We start from the raw sequence: 17,222 nt of genomic DNA on the forward strand, positions 1-17,222 counted from the left end.
CCGGTGTTGTATTTTTCTAGAGGCACATCTTTTCCTATAACTCTCTTTTAAAAAAGTTAATTTTGATGGAAACTCAATATATTTTTATACGTTAAGCAATGGAGAAAATGTCAACAAACATATTTTATAGTGTCCTGCACACACAATCAACTTTACTTTTAAGAATTGCAAAAAAGTGTGACATCAAGCTAAAGGGAAGTATTATGCTCATTGTAATGTCCTGTGCAGGGACACACAACTTTGTATTTTATCACTGCTTAGACTAGGCTATGGATTAATTAAAGTATTTTTCTATGCAGCAAGGTCTGAATAGTAGTCATTTTCTTGTCTATTAACACATTATTTGCAAAACCACTGCTACATTATGTTAAGAACAGTACTTTACACAAGACTGCTCTTTATTTACACATTCATACAGGTAAATAAGGTGATACAGTCCATCCCTGTCATAGCGCAACATCCCAGTTAAGAAGAGACACAGGCATCAAGTGGTTTAAAAGACTGAGAGACTGGCCTGACTACTGCTCCCATTACAAGAAACCATCCAGCATGGGTAAGCTAATTCAGGGAAATTAACCGTCTTGTAAATCCATTTCTCCTCAGCACAGAAAGCCTGAGAACAAATGGGAACACTCAGAGATGCTCACTGGTCTCTACTTTACTCCTTGGGCTATGCAGCTTGTTCAGTCCCTGTTCCATTTTAGCCTTTTATGGGATCCCAACCGAGTTTAATTATTGTAGGAAATGGTACTTACACAGTAACAGCATATAAACCTTCGTAAGTAACAAGAAATCCATCCCACATAATGCCTAGCTCATATATAGCCCGTGAAATATACAATACTTCTCATCAATTTGTAAATGTTCATTTAGGTAAATACAATATTGCATTGCATCTTGTAAAATATTTCTCATACAGTATTCTGGAGAGGGTACAAAAGCAGCAACTAATTTCTCCTACCCATGAATATAACTGTAAGTTCCTGATACAAAAAATACTTTAAATACACCTTTTCCAGGTGTATTTATCCCTCTAGTAGAGGGAGTCGTGACACACCCAAACCCAAATGCCAGACCAAGGTATCCTATGCAGTTTTAAAAGCTCCATCTTTCCTCAGACTGTCTTTGTTTTAATTCTGTAGGGGACAAAGGTGCTTAGCGTCTACCATAACTGGCTCCAGAATGCTTGAACAATCTATTGCTACGCTGACCCTGCAGTGTCTGCCAAAGGGGCAGGTGATTGCAAACAACATGAACACAGCACCATAAGCAGCAGCAGCAAAACAAATTCCAGGTGAAAATACCTGTTTTGTCTACGACAGAGCCCTGGAAAGCTAGCTGGCTACTCCTCGGGCGTCTACAAGAGGCATTAACAGTGAACGGGATGATCTTTTCCTCCGCCTGTACTCAGCACTCCCTCTCCTTCCATCCCTGGGTTACAGCAGGAACAGCAAACCCAGTTTTCTTGGGTTCCCCGCCCCGACAGCCAGACCGCAGTCCATGGCTGGCTGGCAAAATCAACTGCTGTCTATGCTGCTGTGAAGCCTTGTGTTAGTATTTGTTTATGAAGTGTAAACGTAAGCATTTTGGGAAATTCTGTTGCCTTCCTTCTCCAGTCTTTACATATGCAGCTCCTTGCCTGCTATGTGAGGATGTCTGTAGCAGAAGCACAATGCAGCTGGGGGAGGAATGCTGTGAGGCTCACTTTGTGCTTGATTTAAAGTTTTTACATAAGTAGAAATATAAACTGATTTCCAGTTAAAAGATCTTTTATACCCATACCTTGGCTACACTGCACTGCTGTAGCTTTTGCTCAGAAATTGGAAGGACTTACAATATGAGTTCTGTATGTTTCTTTGGAAACAATGGGTCCGTGCCTTGCTGCCAGTAGTAGTAAGTCACCTACACATTCACAAAGATGCAAACATATAAAGAAAATCTAAATGTCACAGTCTTTGTTCTTCTAGTCAAATATTTATTGTTTGGTTTTATTTGTGAAAAGACAATGGAGCATACTTTTTGTGGCCCCAGTGTGTATATTTTCACATTCTCTAAAACAGTAATAAAGCAACATAGCTGCTGAAGAGTTGTCAGAGAAATATGAACATAAACAGCTGAGCAAGACTTTACTTGACACAGAGGATTTTAGTTAGATAATCTTTATATACTGTAGCTTACCTTCTTGCTGGTGGGGAAGAAATACACATACAGGCTTGTTTAAGAAAACATTCTTAAACTTTATGTACATAATTTGCGGAAAAAATGTCATAATGAAACGAGATTAAACTTAAAAATTACAAGTTAGCAACGGGCCAGCATAAAAATTAAATTAAATTAGCATAGCTTAATTTAATTTCTCTAGCTTTAAGTACTAGATGACTGTCTTACTCTACAATCTAAAGTTTAACAGACCTGCCCATAAGAAAATGCTTCTGATCTTTGGAAATTAAACGTGGAGATTTCTCTAAAGTTTAAGTACCATTTCATATGGCCGTTTCATTTTATTTCATTATTTTCTTCGGGTTCTCCTTTTTATGGAATTTAAGCAGACAATTTTTAAACAAAAATCTCTGCCTTCATTTTTAATGCCAGCACTGCTATGTCTCCTTACAGGGACAAACGGACTTTAAGAAACACTTATAAACCACTCGCCCCCTTCTCCCCCTCTTTCAGGAAAGTAAAAGAGGGAGCTGGAAACTAAGTTCTACCTGTTTAGCTCAAATTTATTTCCAATTTTCAAGTTGGCATTTAACAAAGTGAAAGCTTGTACATTTTTCACAATGTTGCTTACAGGTAAAAATGACAGACTACGTGCCAGAGCTTGTATGTCACAGAACCCCTTGCAGTGTCACAGCAATTTATGCCATATCACTGGAGAGCAACAGGTTTTAAAATGAAGTAACGGCCTCAGGGAATCTTCCTCTATTGTAATGTAGCAAATTCTGGCTTTGCCCAAGTGAGGAAAGGAGACAACTTAGAAACTGAGTCATCTACAAAAAGGTCTGCTGCTCACAAGTTTGTGTTGGTATTCCAGAGGTGCTAGGGTGGAAGAGGATGAGTTCTGACTGGAGACAATAAATATGGGCAATAATCCAAGAAATAATTAGACTAATAAGATCAGTTAAAGAGCTGTGAGAAACCCATGAGGAGCAGGACATTTCAGCATGTGTCTCCAACAGGCTTGGAGAAACTGTTGGCACAGACAAGCTTCTTACTGAGTCTTCAGATGAAAACTGAGAGAATAGAAGTCAGAAGTTCTGATGCTAAAGGCAGCAATTCAAGAAAGAAAATGGACTTGGACAAAAACCATGTGGGTACAGCATCCAGGAAAACGAAGAACTGAATGTGTTTATGTGAAGGTTCATCACCCTGCTCAAAGAACGAGATACTTAAACTGCAATGTGTGGAATGTGTTAAGAAGAGATGGAAATCTAAATAGTGGACCTCCTGATAGTGGATCAGGGTAACCTGACACCAGCACACAAAATTGTTAGACTCAACATACCTTTGTGCCACACTGTATGGGATACTTTATTAATAAATCATCCCCATGTTTATATTAGTTAAGACAAAATATAATTTTACTTTCAAGATGTTCTATGCAATTTGTCAAAGCATTACAAACAGATTTTATCTTGTATGTAAAATGCACATACACTTAACTAAAATATTAAAAGCACTGTTCAGAACACTATCTATTCTGCAGGTACCGAGGCTGTCTTGACCGAGTCTAACGTTTTAACTCTTTTGATCTTTTTTTAAGGCTCCTTCACAAACAGAGGGCTTTCTTTGACCAAGGTCTGTAACAGCCAGGGGCCCTCCAATTAATTGAGAAGGTGTACTTTCCACAGTTACTAAGCGACCAGATCCAATCTGAAAAACAAAATAAATGCATTGCTTGACATTCATGTTAGCATTTAAAATGAGATGAGAGTTAAATCGTGAACAGTCTTTCAAAAATATTATTCAGCTGGTGGAGATGCATGCTGAGGTTTCTGAGGTCCACTCAAACTATCCTTTTTATTAAATTCACAAATTGTTCCCATCAGTACAAAGGAAAAGATGGAGTGTTTTTTCAGCAGGTACCTTTACGTACTCTGCTTTTCTGCCTTCGTATCTGATTTTATGAACAGAGGAAAAGAAAATCAAGCCTTTATTACAATAGAAGTTTGTTGTGCAATGTTATTTGAATTTGTATATAATATCAGCCACAGTTTTTGTCCTCAGAATTTCACCATATGGTAATACTTCAAAGAAAAAAAGGGAACCGACCCTGTTTCTCTCAGAATGCAATTGCTTAGAACTAGTGCTCCAGGAAAACTCCAAGACTGAAAGAGACATACACTTTCCAGTCTCATTACTACTCTTTATACTGAATAGGTTCAGGTCTTTGAATAAAAATCCCTGAGTGACACCTCTATCTTCTAACCATGACCTAATAAAACAAACAATGCAACTCTCTGAGTGCACGTGGCTCACATGTTCGATTACTTGACCTTGACTGGTTTGCAACAACCATCTTAGCTTAATTTTCATCTGTCCCTACTAAGAATGTTTGGCAGAGAGGAGGGAATAAGATTGTTCCATGAAAAAACTGCCAGCTGTATCTGTCATTTGTAATTCTTAAAAGCGATGTACCCAAGGAATTTTATCTGATGTTGCCGATGTGTGTTCATTTTCCAAATACACTTATTCTGCAAAATGCACTAACCTTCTCCTTGTTTTTGTCTGTAGACAGTTGAAATATTGATTATAGAACCATGAAGATATTTTCTTGTTAAATCCTCTCCCTCCAAAGAAATGAATAATCTTGGCTTGAGGACCAAGTCTTTACAATAAAACCTAACAATGTATTTCTCTCTATGAAAAATTTCCAGAATACTCATGTTTATATTTAAATTTTCCAGATACTTTCTGCAAACTATTGCTGATCAACAGTCTCACTGATATACGCGCATAACTAAATCATTTTTCCAGCCCACTTCATCTTGCATTCATAGACGCGTCCCTCCATATCCGTCAGAAGTTTAGGGCAAAGATAATTTGATAAAAATCTTAGTCCGGCACTCTGAGACCATCCCCTTGCTGTCTATTAAGCCCCTTCTTTCTTCATCACATCAAACATGAACTGCCTCTCTTCTTTTTCAGAATGCAGCCACCTTAGTTGTCATTACTTATTCATGACCGAGAGCCCATGATAATACAATCTCTTGCCTTTGTGCAAGTTTGAAAATGGCACTTCATGTTTTTTCTTCCTTGTTTCTCCTTATGTGTAAGCGTAACTTATAAGCAACCAAGAAGCTATCCCTCCCCCTAAAATCCTCCTTAGCTGGGATGCTTATGCAGAAATCATCCAGCTAGCTCAAAAGCAGTTACTGACTGGAATGGAAACTCTCCCACGTCTTACCCCTGCTTGTCAAAACTCAACATCTAAATCTGCTGTCACGCCCAAACAAGATCCTAAGAATGGCTTTTATTTTTTCACATGTCAATTACCTGATAGAAATGAGAAAAAAAAATATCTTTTCTGCAAATGCAACAAGTGACTTATCTGCAGACAGTCAGGAACATGTTTACTGACAAAGGACACCTCTACCAACATATTAGGGATCACACAGATTTACCCAACAATGAATGAAGGAGGTCTTGACCTCAGTAAGGTTTTCATAAAAGGCTGTCCTGCCAGAGGCACATGTCAAGTACCACAGGGACCACCTTGCCCACACTTTTTATGAGTAGTTTGTAGATCTGAATCTCATTCTGACCGATTAGAAATCATCTGAGGATATGTCAGAAGGGGAAATGGTGCTTTACAGGCGATACAGTTTCTTTCTTACATACCTGGAGCTTGTCAATGTAAACATTACTGAAGAAAGAGTAAGCAGCAGCACATATACAGTCAGAGTACAGTCAGTACCCCAAACCACTTACAAGTTAATGAAAATATAACAGTGTCATTAGGAATTACTTACTGTTGTACGGAGGCCTTTAATATCAGTAGAATGGACTGCTCCGTTTTGAGTCTTCAATTTAGATCTGGAAGCCTCTATTGATTTTTCCTGAAGCCTTTTTGCTTTCTAAAGATAGGTAGAAAATAGGCAATTTTTTTTTTTTAATCGCAATGACTTGTATCATTTGCACTTGTTAGAAAATATGCAGACAAAATGACAAAATAAATGAGGTGGTAATTCTATTGGCCTTTAATTGGTTTGTGACTGTCTTTTGTATCGGGGACATGAAAACAGAATAAATGGACATGGCTCCACAAGGGCGAGAAGGGAATAATGACTTGCTATGACGTGCAGGCTATATTCTCTCTAATGCAGCCATATATGCTGTTAGCCTTCATCACCACAAGAGCACACTGTTGCCTCATGTTCAGCTTGTCACTCTATACATAGTACACACCTACATAGCCAGTCAGTCCCCAGGCTGTACTGATGCATGACAACCTGTGCTGGTTTTGGCTGGGATAGAGTTAATTTTCTTCATAGTAGCTAATATAGGGCTACGTTTTGGATTTGTGCTGAAAACAGTGTTGACAATGCAGAGATGTTGTAGTTATTGCTGAGCAGTGCTTACACAGACTCAAGGCCTTTTCTGCTTCTCACATCATCCAACCAGCAAGTAGGCTCGGTGACACAAGAAACTAGGAGGGGACACAGCCAGGCCAGCTCACCCCAACTGGCCAAAGGGACATTCCATACCATTTGACATCATCCTCAGCCTATAAAGCTGAGGGAAGAAGAAGGAAAGGGGGCACGTTCAAAGTGATGGCATTTTGTCTTCCCAATTAACTATTACGTGTGATGGAGCCCTGCTTTCCTGGAGATGGCTGGACACCTGCCTGCTGATGGGAAGCAATGAATGAATTCCTTGTTCTGCTTTGCTTGCGTGTGCAGCTTTTGCTTGATCTATTAACCTGTCTTTATCTCAACCCACGAGTTTTCTCACTTTTACTTTTCTGATTCTCTTCCCCATCCCAACTGGAGAGAGCGAGCAAGCAGCTGTGTGGTGCCTAGATGCCAGCTGGGGTTAAACCACGACACAACCTTAACACACCCCAGATGCATGACTTCACATTTTCTTTTCCTGAGCTGCATGAGCTTTTGGTCAGCCCATCCCTCCAGCTTGTCAAGCTCCTTCTGAATAGCGACCCTGCTACCCAGTATATCGAAGCCATGAGCAGCCAGTTTCTCCAGGAGAATGCTGTGGGAAACGGTGTCAAAGCCTTTACTAAAGTCCAGGTAGACAACATCCACAGCCTTTCCCTCATCCACTAAGTGGGTCACCTTGTCTTAGAAGGAGATCAGGTTGGTCAAGCAGGCCCTGCCTTTCACGAACCCACACTGACTGGGCCTGATTGCCTGGTTGTCCTGTACGTGCTGCATAATGGCACTCAGGATGATCGTCTCCGTAACCTTCCCTGGCACTGAGGTCAGACTGACAGGCCTGTAACTCCCCAGATCCTCCTTGCGGCCCTTCTTGTAGATGTGCATCACATTTGCTAACTTCCACTCAACTGGGACCTCCCTGCTTAGCCAGGACTGCGGATAAATGATGGAAAGTGGCCTGGTGAGCACTTCCGCCAGCTCCCTCAGTACCCTCGGTGGGTACCATCTGGTCTGAAAGACTTGCATGCATCTAATTGGTTAAGTAGTTTGCTAACCATTTCCCCTTGGATTATGGGGTCTTCATTCTGCTCCACGCCCCTGTGGTCCAGCTCATGGGACTGGGTACTCAGGGAACAACTGGTCTTACTGTTAAAGACTGAGGCAAAGAAGGCATTAAGTACTTCAGCCTCTTCCTCATCCTTGGTCACTGTGTTTCCCCCCACATCCAATAAAGGATGGAGATTGTCCTTAGCCCTCTTTTTGTTGTTAATGTATTTATAGAAACTTTTTTTTATTGTTTTTTTATGTCAGTAGCCAGATTAAATTGCAGTTGGGCTTTGGCCCTTCTAATTTTCTCCCTGCATAGCCTCACAAAAACTTTGTAGTCTTCCTGAGTGGCGTGCCCCTTTTTCCATGGGCCATAAACTTTCCTTTTGTTCCTGAGTTCCAGACAAGGCTCTCAGTTTAGCCAGGCTGGTCGTCTTCCCTGCCAGGTCATCTTACAGCACATGGGGATGGCTTGCTCCTGGACCTTAAAGACTTCCTTATTAAGGAATGTCCAGCCTTCCTGGACTCCTTTGCCCTTCAGAACTGCCTCCCAAGGGACTCTGTCAACCAGCTCCTAAACAGGCCAAAGTCTGCCCTCCGGAAGTCCAAGGTGGCACTTCTACTAACCCCCCTCCTTGCTTCTCCAAGAATTGAAATCTCTATCATTTCGTGATTGCTGTGCCCAAGATGCCCTCCAACTTTCACATAACCCACAAGTCCTTCTCTGTTCGCAAACAACAAGTCCAACAGGGCACCTTCCCTAGTCAGCTCCCTCACCAGCTGTGTCAGGAAGTTATCTTCCTCACACTCCAGGAACCTCCTAGACTGTATTTCCAGCAGACATCTGGTAAGTTGAAGTCCCCCACAAGAACAAGTGGCAGTATACATACATACATCCCCCCCCCCGCCCCTGAATTGCAAGTGAATAAACACTGTTGATCCCCAATTTGTGACTGTAATCAGAAGAGCGAATCATAGAAGAGCAGAATAATCAAAGATTGCGTAGCTTTGCCAATACATCTTATGGTTCACTATTCTATGTCTGTGTGAATATAAAATTTACTTTAACCTCTACTTTGAATATCCTTGTAATTCATTAAGAAATGTGTTTGGAATTTCCCGATTATAACAACTACATGGTGAATGTAAATTTTCCTCTGTCACTCCGATTTCTTACCTTTAATGCCTCATAGTTTGAAGTCCGAGTCAAGAAATTTTCCCAAGATTTATTTACTATTTTTCTCTGTTTGTGGATAGCTTGGATCTGTAATATAAATGAGGTTTACAAGATGCAACACAATATTCTCATGAGCTTTCCTGAACTCTTTGCTTGTGCTGTTTGGATAGTATGTTCACCTATGCCACTTTGGCTACCTTAGCTCATCCCCCTCAATTGAGATTGGATGGTAATGTTGTAGTAATGTACTTGTGCTTTAAAGACTTCACTTATGCACTGCCTTTAAAAAAAAGGGCTACCTTCTCTGTTGCAAACAAATTTTTCCCTCTTCCAACACAGATGTTGGGAGAGCCCCAACTCTTTCAGGAATACTTTCTGTATATTCTCACTCTCAAATGCTGAATAATAGAGATGGAATCAGTTCTGGTGACAAAGTGCAGACCATAATGCATGACAATCCCTTCAAAAACACTGGCATGAGATTTTGGACAACTAGACCAATTGATCTTACTTCTCAGAAAGCAGGAGAGAATAAGACAGTCGATGAGCAAAAATGCCAAATTCTTGCCTTACAACCAAAGCTGCAAAATGTCTATACCTGCTCACTCTCAGCACGCTGGGAAGCACAAAGCACTAATTTGTGAAGTAACGAAGCTTTGTGAATATTTAGCCAAGGGAGCTTATAACAGAGGCTTATGTTTCATTTTAAGAAGCAGATGTAGTTGTAATAGGTACTTTAAATTGTTATCTAGTACAGATGAACACAGCTGCAAGTCTTATAGTAACACAATGATAACTTCTCATTACACCATTGCTGATGCATCACTGATGATACTGCTTCACTTTTCAACTTGCTTTCTAAATATTGGCAAAATTGTACAGCTTGGGACAACTGAGGTTAACCTAGTTTAATTTAAAGTTAAAATTTTACTGCTGAGACAGATTAAAGTATCTTCAAATAGTGTACAAATACAGAATTCTCAACATTATATAATAAGAAAGTCTTCATATAAGTTGACAAAAAACCTTTAAATTGGCTTTACTTGTTTAAATACTCCTTGTCTTACCTTTGTATATGTTTTTTCTTCCTCTTGGATTTCTTGGTGATGTTGACTTTCAAGCACTTCAGTCTGCAGAGCAGCAACCATTCTTCCAGTATCTTCTGATACCTCCGAAATAACTTTCAAGGCTTCCTCATCTGGCGCAACAGGCCTGAATTCTTCTTTCAGTTCTGCACACAATTCACTCCAAACTTCTCCAACCTGTGTGTGAAACACACGCTGCACTATTTGATATTTACCTTTTTTTCAGTTCCAATTATTCAAAACACAATAAAGCAACAATCTCTCTCCTTATTGTTGTTTCACTTCCCAGAATTTTTATTCAATGTTAGACTTCAGTAATGCTATGCCAAATTCGTTCATGATAATCCTCCCTAAGCCTTCCCAAGCCCAAGCTTGGCTCCACAGAGCAATAAGAGGAATGCTGATGACTACAGAAACTCAGAAGAAATACAGATAGCTACAAGATACCAAATTACAAGAGTGAAGTGTTGTGTCCTACTGGCTTTTTCTGTAAAATCTCAAATTGTGCACATTATCAGGGCAAACTGCAACATAAGACATAAATGGAAGCTGGAATTATCAAAGATCCGGCCTTGCTAGTTCCTGAACACTTCAAGCTCTCACAGCCTTTGTTCCTAAGCAGAAAATTGGCATAAACTAAAGCATCTTTTGAGTAGGATGGCTCCAACAAAGCTTGTTATCCTGTTCTTGTTTCCTATAGGCACATCACTCAACTTTTGACAGTATGGATGGATACTGCATGTGGGGACAAAGTGTGAAAGCACAGAAAAACCTTTATCAGAATGCATTTTTAATGTAATTTTTACTAGCAAACTGCCTCCCCACCCCAACTCACCTTAGTGCACAGAGGTTGTCCTACTCTCTAGCCTTTCCCCAATTTCTTAGTCCTATCCTGGCACATTCCTGTTTCTTGAGCTGTCAAACAGTAAAAACTGTTTTTTTCTGAGTTATTTTTGACTAGCATTGGTTTCTAGTCTTATTTTCTATGCCGTCACAAATGTTTGTAGCAGTACAAAGGAAGAGTCTGGGGAGTGCTGGAATCATGGAAGTGGCACTGTGTATTTTGAAGGTAAATTCTGGCTGACCCTCTGTGAAACTATAGGTGACTTGTGACATAGGTGACAGCTTTTGAAGGTTTATTTGTTTGTTGTATCCTGAGATATTGTTGCTATTTTTGCAAATGCAGATACAACAGTAATATTTTCTTCCACAATACTCACTTTAAAGTCAATATAATGCCGTATGATAGCAAGTGTGACAAAATCCTTAGCAGATAAGCCAGGTAAATTTTCAAAACCTAAAAGAATATTAATCATGTCAGTATTAACGGCATGATGAGTTTATCTTAAAATATAATGTTCTAAAAAAGACTCCATCTTACTTGTCATATAATCACATGCAAAATCTTCATCACACATACAACAGTCAGTCACTCTTCTAATCCTGAGCAGACTTTTGGTGACAAAAAACCTACTTTCTCCATAATAAATTCACTCTATACTAACTCTTTACTCATGAGTGTCTCCAGTGAACTTCCTATCACTTGGAAAGCCAGGATAGTACAGCATTTGCTACGCTTTTGTGGTAAGGGTTTGATCTTCTGTTAAAGCAGACAAACACTTGAGTCCACAGGTCACAGTTACTAAAGAAGCAATTCAGCACAAACAGAGTTTGTTTTAGCTGTGAAGTAGCCAACAGGAGAATTGTATTACAGCGTCTCTAGTACTTTGTTTCAAAACTGTGTAATAAGGGTCTCCTCCATCTCATAGATCTTAGCCTTGAGCAGAATGGCTCCATCTTTTAAAGAATATGTTTATGTGTCAAAGAATAAGGTAGAGAAATATGGTTGCTGAGACTATGCCTCATTATTTTTTTTTGCACACTGAATGTTAATTATATTTTATTTTTAAAAAAAACCCCACCTATATAGTCTATCAAATCTCATTCTGGACTTCATCATACCATCTGTGTGGTAACTGGGAATGTAGCATCTATCTATCTATCTATCTATCTATCAATCAAAGTATAATCACTTCACGTTTCAAAGTTAAGAAATACCATAAATAATGGCCAATTAACACTGGTTTTCTAGATCACCATGTAACAGGCTGTTATGGAGCACGACTAAAGTAAGAAGAAGATGCTGAGAAAAGACTATAAAGATATTTCCATTTTTTATTATCCACTTTCATGTCATTTCAGTACTTCACAGGAGAGATTACAAGGTATATAACTAACTTAGGAGGTATATGAATATGTGGGAAAGCTGGAACAAAATCTCATGCCTTTTAGCTTTAATAAAGAATTTAGCTGTGATCCAACATTTAACATAACTAACACTAACAAAAATTAGTAAGAACTTGGGTTACAACAGAGGAAGAACTGGCTATAGTTTATTAGAGAAACTAAGGATGTTTTCAAACCAGGTCATTCTCTAGGTTATCCAGGGAACTGCTTAAAGCAATGTCAGAACAATTACTGACCATCTTTGAACCTGTGGAGGATGGACTTGAAAAAACAAACATAATGCCTATTGTTAAAAGGGGAAAAGGAAAAGCCAGAAAATATTGGTTCAGTTCAGTTCCTGAAAGAAGACTGAAACAAATAATTAACAAATAATGTATATGCAGTTATGTCGTAACAGTGAAAATATTAACATCCAACATGAATTAGTAAAAACAAACCATGTCATTCAACTTTGCTTTTGCCTACAACCAGATAAGAAATCTTACAAATGTGGAAGAATTTATCATGTAACTTGACTTCAGTTTAGGATTTTTGACAAGGGAATAACGTGTATTTATATTCAGTATGAAAACAACAGAGAATCAGGAGGGACTGCAGCATTTTAAAGGAAAAGATTAGAATGCAAATTAATTTTGCCAATCTGAAAAATTACCTAAACCCACAGAATTTAATTCAGTAAAGACAAATAAAAAATTCTAAATGTAGGAATAGTCATCTGTACAAATCCAGGATGGCAGATGACTGTATGAGATCCTAAGTCAAATGAGCAAACAATATCATGCCACTGTGAATATAGAAATTGTTATATTAATGTCAGAATGTTTATTTACAAGATCGGTAGAGGAATGTAGAAGTTTCTGCTGGAGCACAGTGTTCAGTTTTGGGACACTACAGATCAAGAATAGTGTGAACCAATTGGAAAGACTCAAGAAAAAAAACAATGAGAACAATCAGACATTATGCTAAAAAATGAGTGCTGTAACATCTGCAGAAAGTAGTATTTCTTAATCTAGGGAAATAAAATGAAATGTAAAAGTGTTAAAATATGTGAAAGAGATATTGTGTGTGGAAAAACAAATTACAGAAAATTTCTAGCAAACTTTAGGTTTAATTCTAGGAAAAGTCTTCCTAATGGTAGGGGCAGCAAGCAAACTACTGGGGAAGTCTTGAAATCCCCAGCAATAGGGACTTTTAAGAACAGGATTAGCAAGCATCTATTAATAACAGAGTGTTGATGCATCTCGAAGTTTCCTTTGACTTTTTTTTTTTTTATAGTGACTTTATTGACTGCCAGTGAACAGGTTCAGTTTAATGACAAATATGACACTAACAAGGCAATTCACTTGTCTTACCTAGCTTGCACAATAATGAATAAAGTTTTGCCCGTATGTTTTCTGAAATTTCCACGATGGCAAAGCTGCGACAGTTGGCAGGAATGGGGATGACCTCTTGCTGTTTCTGGAAGCTGCTAGCAATAGGTCTCTTCATGTCTAGTAATTTCAAAATACAAAACAAGAGTGAAGAGGTGTATGTTCTCAAAGCTATTGAACTTAAGAGGAAATGCTATCTATGTAAGGAAGTATGAGGATCTTAAACGTGCAGCTACGGACATATTCTTTTCTGTGATGCCTCCTCCAAAAGAAGGCAGTTCTGTCTTTGTGGACACTCTGTAAATAATTTTGATAGTTTGGCCAGGAATTTGAACATAATTTGGGCCAGGAAATATTAATTAGCTTGACTAAAGATTTGCAAGACCATAGCACTCTCCTTACGTCTTTTTACAACATATACCAAAACACAATGCCATTTGTGGAAGAAATGAAGTAGTTTAACTGTCCAGCATTAGAAAAGCTGTTCAGGGTACTAGTCATGGCTCTGTTCACTACCTGGTTCATTCTCAGCTAATGTAGAAAATGCCATCTAGTGGCCAGACTCTAACGAAATAGATATAAGGTATTTTGGGTTTGGTAAGAATTACAGCATGAAGCTATAAATATTTTAATTTACTTTCATCAGGGTTCACTCTGCAAAAGCATATACTGTCTTTGTTTAACCCCACCCAGTGGAACTGCTCACAGTTTTACATGCATCGTAAACTTACCAACAATCCTTCCATATTGATCACGTTTGACTCCTAGGTCCAACTCCTCCTGTCTCCATAACTGTATTAGAAGGTTAGCTGCTGTTTGATCTTTCTCCCCTCGCCAGGTACTGATGTGTGAAGTGGTCTTAGGGTTGTCACAAAATTCAACCAAGATTCCAAGAATTATATTGCACAGGTTCTTTTGCTTTAACTTGGTGAAGGGAAAAGGAAAAAATGTTTTAAACCATTCAAAAGACAGTGATGTCTACCTTCAAAAAAATAAAGAAATTGTGTAATATGTAATCAAGTAACTGCAAGCTGTTCATCACAACTATTTGCACAAATCTGGTGTATAAACTTGTAAATCTTTCAAGTTTCTGGAATCCTGCCATGCAAAGTTCTATAAATCAAGGAATATGAGGGGAATAAGTGTAGGATCTGCACATACCTGTGTGTAGAATTACATAATAGGTTTTGTATGCATGCCTCCAGGCGGAGGGGAATAAGTGTAGGATCATGTAAGATGCACATACCTGTGTGTAGAATTACACAATAGGTTTTGTATGCATGCCTCCAGGCTCACATGTTTGTGAATGTACTAACAGATTCATTATTATTAGATACTAAGATTTATTTTTGTCAGAAACAGACTCTGAAGGCAGTGGCTGAGCGGTACCACACAGCACCTGTTCTGTTTTGTGACCAGACCTTTTAGCAGCAGCTGAGGGTAGGGAAGGGTCTGCAGCCTCGCACTGCAAGGGCATCAGAGGCTGGCGGTACGACCGCTGAGAATGAGGAGGAAACGAAACAAGGAAGGTGCATGCTTATTTCGTGAGAGGTGAAATGCCTGTGCCAGCTCTAGGTCCAAGACCCACAGAAGTAGCTATACATACAAAATACGGGTACAAAGTAACTTTAAACATCAAAACTCTTAAAGCCTTGAAGTGTATACTAACTCTGCTCTTACAGACTTCAATGTGAAGAACTGAGGTGCTTTTCTAAACACGTCATCCACAATAAGAGCATAGTTTGAGTTTTCTTTTATAAAAGTGTATTTTTTGGTAAATATAAAACTCCCTCTGTCAAATACTTTTTTAAAAATAAACCAACAAAAAACCATGGAAAATCTGTCCAATCATTTCTGAGCAGATATCCTGGTGTTTGATTACCTTCCTGTCTCAGGGAATTACACACACTGGTCTTTTTGTAAGTATTGTAATAGTCTTAGGAGATACTATAAAAATTATGCATTTTTCCATGTTGTTTTACTACTTTTTAATTCTGTAACAGCAATAATAAGAATACCTACTGCCAACAAATCCAGAAGGAGAAAAATGCCCTGTTTTTCAAGAAAATAATCCTCTGCAATGTAACATCCAATGACACAGGACCTTTAACAGAAATAATTTCACTGTGTTGAAACATTTTTATGCTTTAGAACGTTCTACAAACATCTCATTTATTTTACTGAATTGCATAAATATATTTGGTACGCAACATGCTTCATACCTTCAGGGAGTAGAAAAATCATGTTTCATATCCCTTTTCATTTACACTGAATAACTAAATATACTCTACTTGACTGCTCTTTCTTCTCTTGCAGGTGGCACACCTTCCTTGTAGCAGCCCAAGAAATTTGGCAGGTTCACAACTAATTGCATTAGAATAGGGATTTGAACTAAAACTAACTCAGTAGAAGAGGCTAACATTTAGCTAGGTCATGTCCCTGATCTGGCTTATTGCAGGGCTGTGTAAATATTTCTGCCAGCAGAATCAAGGGGGTGAGACAAGCAAGACTGTTTCTTTTGGCAACAGTGTTTGCTTCTCCCAGCCTAAAATGATCATAAAACCAGCATTCATAGTGCTATTGCTTCCTTCTCTCATTTCCTCACTTAAGGTCATTAGCACAGAAACTGAAGGGATCTCCTGCATCACTGAAGCCAGTCTTTTCTCCCAGACAAACATATTGTTTGGATTTCTATGTATTTATAAACCTCTGCCTTAAAACAAATTAACTTTTTTTTTATCCTCCTGTGTATTGGTGTTCTCTGATAGCAATCTTTTACAAATTTCTAGCCCAATATATAGCCAGTTTACAAACAATTCTCATGTTTACACAGTTTTTAGCTAATACTGGTCTACTCTCACCTTCTGTTTACTTCTCTGAAGTTATTTATAGACTCTAACCATACACCTCTCTTAAAAGTTTTAGGTAATTTGCACTCAAGTGTCAGGAAGTCACCCTGTGTGGGGGAGTCAGACTGCTATGTAGGGAGTTAGGTTGCTATTATAGTTGCTATTTAGAAGAGAACACCTGCAAAATATTCTATTTATTTTGTATCATTTTAAATTAGTCTAATTGTATGAAGGGTTTTTACACATTTTAGATAGAAAAAAGGCCTATACGTGCAGAGAAAGGCCATAGTATCGCGGACCTAAAATACAAGACCTGCCATTTTTAAGAGTTACTGCCACTAAAACACTTCTTTACTAACCACAAGCAGTCAAGTGCACTGAAGAGGAGACGATTATGGCCTAATCCACTATATAACTTCTTTGGATCCATCTGAATGAATGGAATAAGTATATCCACCCCTTCATAGCTGAAGAGTTCCTGTTGAAACATTAGTAAATATTATTTAAGAAACATACTGCTTTAATTAAATAGCTATATGTAATACAAAGGAAATTGAAAAATCTAAATATTTATAACGTAATAAATTTGGCCTACTTGTTAGAGCACGAAATATTTCTTATGATATACATAAGAAAAAAGAGATTTTCAGTTTTTCCAATCTGCTAATCCCATTCATTAACACACTTTCATATATTCATTTAAAAATTATGTAAATTAGCAATTAAGTAGGTGAGACACTTGCTAGTGTATTTCTGAGTGATTTTGCATTTTAACTTTCACTGTCACAGAAACCAGTTATCAGCCCTGACTTGTCAGCAATGAAGTACAATTG

At 38.4% G+C, this 17,222-nt stretch overlaps 1 protein-coding gene across 1 annotated transcript in view; it reads right to left on the reverse strand.

Moving 5' to 3' along the window:
• Positions 1-3,738: 3,738 nt before the first annotated feature.
• The window catches only part of CFAP69 (cilia and flagella associated protein 69), a 30,465-nt gene continuing 16,981 nt past the window's right edge, over positions 3,739-17,222 (reverse strand). Inside the window, exons 15-23 of the mRNA XM_009890357.1 lie at positions 16,749-16,867; positions 15,563-15,644; positions 14,272-14,464; positions 13,523-13,660; positions 11,144-11,220; positions 9,906-10,100; positions 8,839-8,925; positions 5,973-6,077; positions 3,739-3,873 (exon numbers count right to left, since the gene is read on the reverse strand). Of these exons, the coding sequence (XP_009888659.1) occupies positions 3,739-3,873; positions 5,973-6,077; positions 8,839-8,925; positions 9,906-10,100; positions 11,144-11,220; positions 13,523-13,660; positions 14,272-14,464; positions 15,563-15,644; positions 16,749-16,867 (1,131 nt within the window). The remainder of the gene's footprint in view (positions 3,874-5,972; positions 6,078-8,838; positions 8,926-9,905; positions 10,101-11,143; positions 11,221-13,522; positions 13,661-14,271; positions 14,465-15,562; positions 15,645-16,748; positions 16,868-17,222) is intronic.

This window comes from Charadrius vociferus, unplaced genomic scaffold (genome assembly GCF_000708025.1).
Source record: "Charadrius vociferus isolate BGI_N301 unplaced genomic scaffold, ASM70802v2 scaffold348, whole genome shotgun sequence".
NCBI lineage: Eukaryota > Metazoa > Chordata > Aves > Charadriiformes > Charadriidae > Charadrius > Charadrius vociferus.